At 29.2% G+C, this 8,868-nt stretch overlaps 1 protein-coding gene across 1 annotated transcript in view; it reads right to left on the bottom strand.

Annotated features, from left to right (window-relative positions):
- The window catches only part of klar (klarsicht), a 210,741-nt gene extending 202,731 nt beyond the window's left edge, over positions 1–8,010 (bottom strand). The window contains exons 1-2 of the mRNA XM_088193582.1: positions 7,919–8,010; positions 3,129–3,250 (exon numbers count right to left, since the gene is read on the bottom strand). Coding sequence (XP_088049708.1) covers positions 3,129–3,152 — 24 coding nt within the window. The 5' untranslated portion in view covers positions 3,153–3,250; positions 7,919–8,010. The remainder of the gene's footprint in view (positions 1–3,128; positions 3,251–7,918) is intronic.
- Positions 8,011–8,868: the final 858 nt, after the last annotated feature.

Here is an 8,868-nt window from a genome sequence, read left to right on the forward strand (position 1 = left end):
TTCTTAAATGTGTTTCCGAAGGACACGTCTCTGCCATTGTTTGTAAATGGGGTAGAAAAGATTTTTTTTGTTTAAAAGAAAGGCAAAGGATCACAGAGAAGAAAAAAATTACAGCGCACGTCTTCACTGCTCATCGGACCCAAAAATACTAAGCCAAAGTTGCCTATTAAAAAAAAAATATATATATATATATATATATATATATATATATATATATATATATATATATATATATATATATATATATATATATATATATATATATGTGTGGTTGAATGCGTTGATATATGTATAAAAATAATGATTATAATATATTTATAACATATATTTGAAAAAATGTTATAAACCCCTGAAGCAATTACCCTACAGACGGTTGAAAATGTATTGGATACTACGATTTCGGAGCCGTCGGATCCGGCAGTTCTCGCTAGTGTAGCGAAAGCCGATATATCGGATTTCGGTAGCCAAAGGGTTAAAATATAAAACTTATTTTTAGTTGGCGGGCCGGATTTGGCCCGCGAGCCGTATTTTAGCGAGCCCTGTTCTAGACCTTGAATGTGTTATAGAATGACATTTTCTGATGCCGAACGGTAAAAGATTGACGGATGACCGCTCACAGAGATTTTCAAGTTCAATGAAATATTACTTCATCAGCAAAAAGTATAACTTTAGAACCAAAAATGGCTTTATTGATATTATTGAAAAGTAAAAATATAAACGAGTCAAGATTTGATATCACTGTGAAATTCCAATAAAGCCCATATTGCACATATTGACAACGATATGAAAGATAATATTATAATATACATTTATAAATAACATAATAAATTCTTGGAATAGCTATAAATAGTATATATATCGTCAATATCGATAACGATCGGCAAACATACATTATCGTTCAATTTAAAACCGCTCTTCAAAATTCAGTTTAACCAAAATTTTGATTTTTTACTTTTTAATTGTTTCGGTGCAATAACTATAAACGCAAATATTTTATACTGCTGGGACCAATTATATTGTGCGTTAAAATTAGTAATACAAGACCTATTAAAATGGTCGTACAACTAATGGATTTGCATCCCTCAAATTTAATAAGCAGAGGGTTAATATGCAAATACAATACTAAAGAACATGCATTTGAACCGTTGGACCGTACCATAACAAAAAATATTCGGTCGAGGATTTAGTACCGAGTAATCAGCACCCTTGTATTTCGGAGCGTCAACATTGTTTCCAGATTTGCACAAATCGAATTCTCATATTACATATTAGATTAAAAATAGTTCAACAAATTAAATAATACAAACAACAGATTATATCAAGATGCAAAAACGTGTAATCACATAATATAATAATTTCCAGTAGCCAAAAAGTAATTAAATCTATAATTAAATGCGAAAGCTACTTGACGATAAATCATTGCAAGCTTGCAACTAACGCATCACGGACATGTTTACGATGTACAAAAATGTTGACCACACCTGCCGATAACTCCGTGCCTTGTAATTAATTATATGGATAGCGCTTTGAGACTATTTCACCGCAAACGTCTACGTGCAAATTTCGCGCGCTAAACCTTTAACATACGCTAACCGCGACGAATGTTTTAATAATTTAACGGCAATATCGTGTTTGTTATTAAATTTAACGGTTAAAAGAAGATAATTACAATCTAGAGAAAGCAACATTTAATACAATATAATACAAATTAAAATCTTAAATCGTTGATACAACTTCAAAACTTATTAAAATGGAAAATTCTACAAAGGATCTTGCCATTTCCTTTAAAGTTAAAATTTCAAACTAGGACTTATGTTAATATACTTTGACTTTGTATTTTATGTCAATTTATCAGAAAACGTAAAAATGGTCTATTAGATTTCCGTAGAAATAATCAAACATTCGTACATGATACTGAGAAACGTCATGCATTTGTATGTGCTGAGCTGCAGTTTTTAGCTCCAGAACCGGCGCGTGCGTTACAATCTCACACGCCATTTCAGCACATCTTACAAGTTAAAAATGATGTACAGGAAATTAAAGAACTTTCTAATAGGATAATTATTTATATTTGTTTTTTTATAACAAGACTAATAATTTAATAAATCATATGGATTTATTATAATATTACTAATAGTTTAAAATATATTAAAATAATTATCAATAATATACAACGTTCTACTGAGTGTAATTTTATTCATTTTTCACCATTAAAAAAGTGTTGATCAAAGAGCAATAATCTGAATATATCTACAATATACAATAGATATAACGTAGAACTTTGCACTGACTATTATTATTTATAATGAATCTGTGATGTCAAAGATTAAAAGTATGGTACAAATATATTTTTCATAAATATAAAATACAAAATCAGATTGAGAAGCAACGTTTAAAACTATGTTAGATATTAAAGCTCTCGCGAGTTCAAGAAAGGTTATCCCCATTTTATACGTTTTACCATCTAAGATACGGTTTAAAGCAAGTTCTGGAGCTTATCTGCAAGGGCATCTTTAATTATTTCGATATTAGACGGATAAACGTGGTCATTATATGAAATAACAGTAAAAATAACATTATTAACCTTTAACACAAAAGATATTGTTTTATGGGAGCAAAACAACAGGTGCTTATAAATGTATCCTGGTGATTCAATATTAAACAATGAACAATTAGTAAATCGTACAGTTAAATAATAATCAATTTTATACATATTTATTAAAAAAGATATGATTACATGCGCTTTATTCAAAATGTTATCACATTTTTAATAAGCAGGCATTAGTAAATATTAGCTTAACTAAATCTAGGTCCAGACATTTACAGAAATCAGCAATATATAAATATGTAAAATAAATTCATATAAACTTTAATTCGTTTGTATCTTAGTCGCGTTGATAAAAATCAAAAAACTTATTAATAAAATCATACTACAATCTAAAAATATGTTTTTGTATCAAGTTTACATATTTATTCAGAATAATCGATCATATCAGTTCCATTAAAAAATTAACAAAGGCCATTGTTTTTCGGAACAAATAAAAACACTGATTATTAAAATATGTATCACTACCACTTTTATCAATACATATGTATACAAAAGGATAAATATTGAATAAAAAAATTACCTTAGACTTCGATGATCCATCCATATGTGAGCCTTTCGTTTCAATTGCAATAATTACACATCACTATTTCATTGTTCACGATTCACAAACACCTTTTTTTAATCACCATCAAAACATATTACCTAAAATAATTTATATTCACAATCATATTAAATTTAAACGCAATATTCCATCTTCTTAACTTGTAAATTTATGCTTGGTCAGATTCTAACAACTAAGTTTATGATAATGTGATTATTGGTTATTATTTTCCAAACATGCGTTTCGGCGATTTTATTTCACCTTCCGTTGCATGTTTTCCACTGAACACAATACAGGAAAATACAAAGAAACAACACATTTAGGTCACGGAAAATTACACGTTATTATAATGAGATAATCCTGTGTGTGCCTAGTCAACATTTTGCCTGTCTGTGCCTATGTAGATGCGGGCGCGGGGATTTATGGGTTAAAATTATGGTTTAAATTGAACGCTTCGTTTATCGATCATGAGTGGAATGTGTATAATTTAAAATTTTAAGGATAGTATATTTCTTCTATCAGTAACGATTCAGATGTACTTCTATAACAGTACATAAAATTTGATGGAATACATCTAAGAACATCTATTTAGAAGCATTCTGGGTTAAATTTTCCTCATTATTTTATATTTGTATATATGTACTATATTTCTTTCGAAATGAAATTTAAACAAAACGTTCTGCACGACAATATATAAGTAACAATGACAGGAATTAACTTATTAGATTTTAAGATAAATGTTCTCATGGACAATTTTAAGTACAAGTTTAGAAAACAATATATGCAATATAATAATAATTCATAAACAAATATCGTTTATGGTGTGCTATAAAATACAACATAATTGAAAATAAGGCGGGTACAACAGCTAATACAATGGAACCTCGGTTTATGAGAATAATTCGTTCCGGAAACGAAGAAAAAAAAATAAAACGTTCCAAAGCCTAAAAATATTAACATAAAAATGATTAATACAAAATACACGTATATTTCTATGATTTTTATTAATTAAATTGATTATATAGGAATCAATGCTATCACTTATAGCTCAATGAAATATATTTCTTCCCGTGGAAATTTAACTAAGAACCTATCCAATGACACTTGCTTCCTTTTGAGGATTCGGCGAGAATATGACATTGCATTGTCATTGAATATATTAATGGCTCCTACTGCTACAGCCTTAATCGGGTGGTGCTTTTCCACGAAATATTGCGCTGTTTCCCACATTTTACAGATATCCCAATTCTCATTTGAAGTAATGGGTTTCTCAACCTCTTTCTCCTCATCCTCAGGCTCATGCTATTGCTTGCGATTCAGATCTATTAGCTCTTCAGTGGTCAGCTCCTAGCCAAGTTTCTCCACCAATTCACGAATATCCTCTGTTCCCATTTTATTCCCCAAGGATGCTCCCGTTCATGAGTAAACCCGTCAGCGACATTAAGCCACAGTTTTCTCTAAGCAGAATTAAGGGTTCTCTTGGCAAGCCCACCAGCCGAGGGCAAGATTTGTTCCTACGGTCACTACGAAGCATCGCCGAAATGGTAATTTCGTGTAAAGCTTTATGAAGTTCGAAATGACCTGCAGATCTATGGATTGGTATTAGGAGAAAGAAACTTGATCTTAATGAACTCGAATTACTTCTGTCTGGAGAATGAGCAAAGCTATAACCAATAAGACTGAGTGGCAAATTATTTTCTAAAATGTATGTCTTCATTGCGAGAAGAATCATAAGCTCAATTGGGGAAAAATTGACGCAATACGTACTGCTCGTTTTGCAAGACATCGCTCGTTTATCAAGACAAAAATCATTTTTTGAAACACGCTTTAAACAAGTTACTCGCAATTTGTGACCTCACAGTATATCATAAATCTATTAGAAAGGTATCTTGTCAATATAAGATGAGAGCATTCAAATACAAATATTTTTTTTTATTGTGCTTTAGTGATAGTGGTCAGAAAAAATAAACACTATTTTTTATTGGACATGATAATAAAATACACATCCTAGAATATTAGGACGACTTATTGACATTAATGCCATGGTACTACCATGCATTCTACACAAGTTTACATTAAAATATATATAAAAATACACTTTTTGATAGTGTGAAGCAAAACATTCGTGGCAAAATTTCATAATTAATTGCACAACCACAAAGGCACACGGACCGAAAAAGAATGCTGAAGAATGAGCCAGTGTGCTCATCCACCATTCCATCGACGAACGTTTTTACCAACTTAGTTTGCCAATCCAAGAACAAGACATGAAAGGAGTTTGCAACGCAAAAGTTCCAAGAAAAGATAGAGCTCAACTATAAGAGCGTGGCTGAGTCATAATCAAATTCCGACCTTATTACCAGACTATTAAAATCGATCGATACTTGCGGTTTGCGTCTAATCGGATATGATTAGCGATAACAGATGTTTGATTTTCGTACATGCTAGATTTATGTAGGTCGACGTATTGTAGGGTTAAGTATTTTGTTGGTGTTTAAATATGGCACTCAATGAGACAATTGCATAGCAAGTTCTCTTTGGTAGTTATAAATCTAGTTTATATGTATGATAAATGCGATTCGAGACGGACGTCAGTCAAATCTTTAAAAATAACTTATTTAATACAAGGAAGTGAGCGAAACGAGTACAACTCGCATGACGAAAAAGCGTGATGATGAAAAAATGTAAAACGACGCGGTTATATAATGGAAATTAACGAATGCGTTGTCGTCAACGTAGTACGTTTTTGAACTTCAATTTTGGCTATTGTTCTAAATTTAGAGATGAATAATTATATAACAACTATTTTAATTGACGATTTTCATCCTGGATTTCAATTCTAAAATATTTATTGAATCGATATTTTATTTTATGTTATATCGATTTGCAAATAATTAGGATTAATAAATTAATACACGAGGATAATTGAATGAAAAATAACCTATATTAAAGCACGTATAAATAGTATGTGTACTCAGAGATAATAAGTATTAATTAATTATTTATATAAAATAACGTTAAATGTTTGATATATTTTACAGATATGCAGAACGTCTAAAGTATTATTATTTTTCTGCTATAAACTTTTAAAGTATTAGGTAAGTATTCTAAATTTATATAAATTGAGTTATCTTATCGAAGATAAGATAACTCAATATCAATCAACATTCAGCAAACTCAATACATACAAATAATTTTAAATTAGAAATTTTGATATTCTATGATACATACATAGTACACGTATTGATTTAAAGCTGAGTTTTGGGCTGTAGATTAAATTTGAGAACCAATAAAAAAAAATTCATACGTTTTAAATTTTTTTGATAATAAAAGTAACATTTAAATAAAATATTAATATTAAATGATAAGTATGATTGGATCTCTGTAGCATACGTAAAATCATTATTAAGTTATATCTTGCTATAAAAAATAATATTGCCACGTTTCATATGTGGTCTTTAAATCCATTATAAATTAATACAAAATAATACATAATGCTTACAAAAAAGTACATAGTGTAAAAGTAAGTACCTACACGTCAAATCATCACTAAAAGAAAAAAGGACATTTTTGTAGAGATTTATACATTTAAAAATGCTAAATAATTATTTAATGTGGAGACCATGAGTTAGCAATACAGTATATTATACAATCAGAATATATAGTAAAAATGCAATTCTATTATTCAAAGTTGATTTCTTCATACACATACATATAAATATATAGCAACTCAACTCTTAGTTTCGATTTGACTGATGATGTCACACGTAATCATTGAATTATAAAATTGAATATATCAATAGAATAAAATTTAAAAATGAAAATATTAGAGGAACCAGTTGTGTCATTACTAGCTGTAAAACATCTCCATAAATTTTAATTTAAAAACATATACGAGTGCTAATACAAGGAATGGAATCTATGCATACTATATAATGTTAATGCAAATAAACTGAATTAAATTATAGACATGGACGTAATAAATTAACATACCAATTTTGTTCAAGATCGATTTTTATATACCAAAGAAAAAAATCACATATGACTTATTATAGCCAATGATGCTGAGGTCGAACATTGGACTTTTGATTGAAAAAAGGTATAATCACAAGAACATTATTTTCGAAGGTCAATATTGGTTTGAGATCAACTTTATACATCAGCACATTACAAAAAAAAATATGAACATATTTCAAAATGAATAAAATAATCTGAAAAAATTTGCATTTTATTAAAATGCAATTCGATTTACGTTTGTGTAAGATTATAAAAATCGATTTTAATGTGAAGTTTAAACCACACAGTAACGTAAAATTGCACAAATTGGCACATTGCGTGTGCATTTTCGTTATGGCGATTTTCACTTCATTTTGTAACCAAGACTGAAAACACGATTTTTAAATCACTTAGATTATTATATAAATAACGATTGTTCGTTAATAAATTTAATTGCATTTTTAAAATTTATTATATATTATAAAGCCTTGAGCAACTTTTAAGTCGGTCTTCTTTATAAGGAACGCGGCCAGGACCGAACACTGACATCATCACCAAGGATTACTAATACGCTTTGAATGCAAATATGCACATGTATATTATATGTTATTTTCACTGTATATTTCAAGCATTGTTCACACTGAAAATATGTATGATGTATGTTTATAACAATCAATTCAACGAACACGCGTACACTTTATAATTAAACTTATAATTTATTCACTAATTTTATTGTATCACTTGTTTGTTTATTATCAAATTTCAACCCTTACATGCTTATGTATCGATAACTTCACGATGTAAATAACGAAACGGACCGACCGCGACACACGCGCTTACTGCTTCGCGGCCAGTGCGCGAATGCGGGGATTCACAGATTTTCGAGAGCGCATGCGCACGGGAGTCCCTGAATCATAATCGGACCAAAATCACCGGATATCAATCGTCAACAAAACGTTTTAACTTTTTAAAATAATGTGATAGCTGATGAGAGACGTTTGAAAATCGATTAATTAAAATAACTAGCTGTCGTCCCTCACTATCGTGAAATACGTTAAAAAAAATATTTGCTGCGCGGCCACAATACACCATATTATAATGAAATTGAAAGTTACTATAAACAATTTGAATTATATAATTTAATATTTAAATTAAATATGTATTTAAACATATTTAACATTTTTAATAATTTAGATAAATATTTTTTAATCATATCTGCATTTTTTCTAAATCATTATAATTTAAGAAACAATAATTTTAACTAGCTGTCGGTAGCTAGCGATAGTTAGCGAGTGTGAGAATACCGGACCCTCAACTTTTTGGGTTTTAAATATAATTTTTGCTTCGTTCTGATTTTTTAAAATTTAATGGTTCAAATTGGAGATTACTATTTAGGATTTTCAATGATAGACAAAATAGTTCAATCTATAAAAAACTACTTAACATTTTCAATTCATTTGAAAATAGGTTTACAACTTGACTAAATATTTCCAGAAAAAAACATTTTATATTAGTTATTAGATTTACAACGTTAGATTTTATCGTTATATTGAAACTTAGATATTTAATGATAAATCTAAATATTGTATATCATTTATGAATAGGTTTAAAACTTGGCTAGATAATAATAAATTAAAAATTGTACTATGAAATTTCAATACAGCGAAGCTCACGGAACCAATGAATAAATTTTGGTGTACTGAAAATTCGTTATATTGAGTGT

Source organism: Plectrocnemia conspersa, unplaced genomic scaffold (assembly GCF_051122295.1).
Source record: "Plectrocnemia conspersa isolate PC_06_02 unplaced genomic scaffold, ASM5112229v1 ptg000009l, whole genome shotgun sequence".
Lineage (NCBI taxonomy): Eukaryota > Metazoa > Arthropoda > Insecta > Trichoptera > Polycentropodidae > Plectrocnemia > Plectrocnemia conspersa.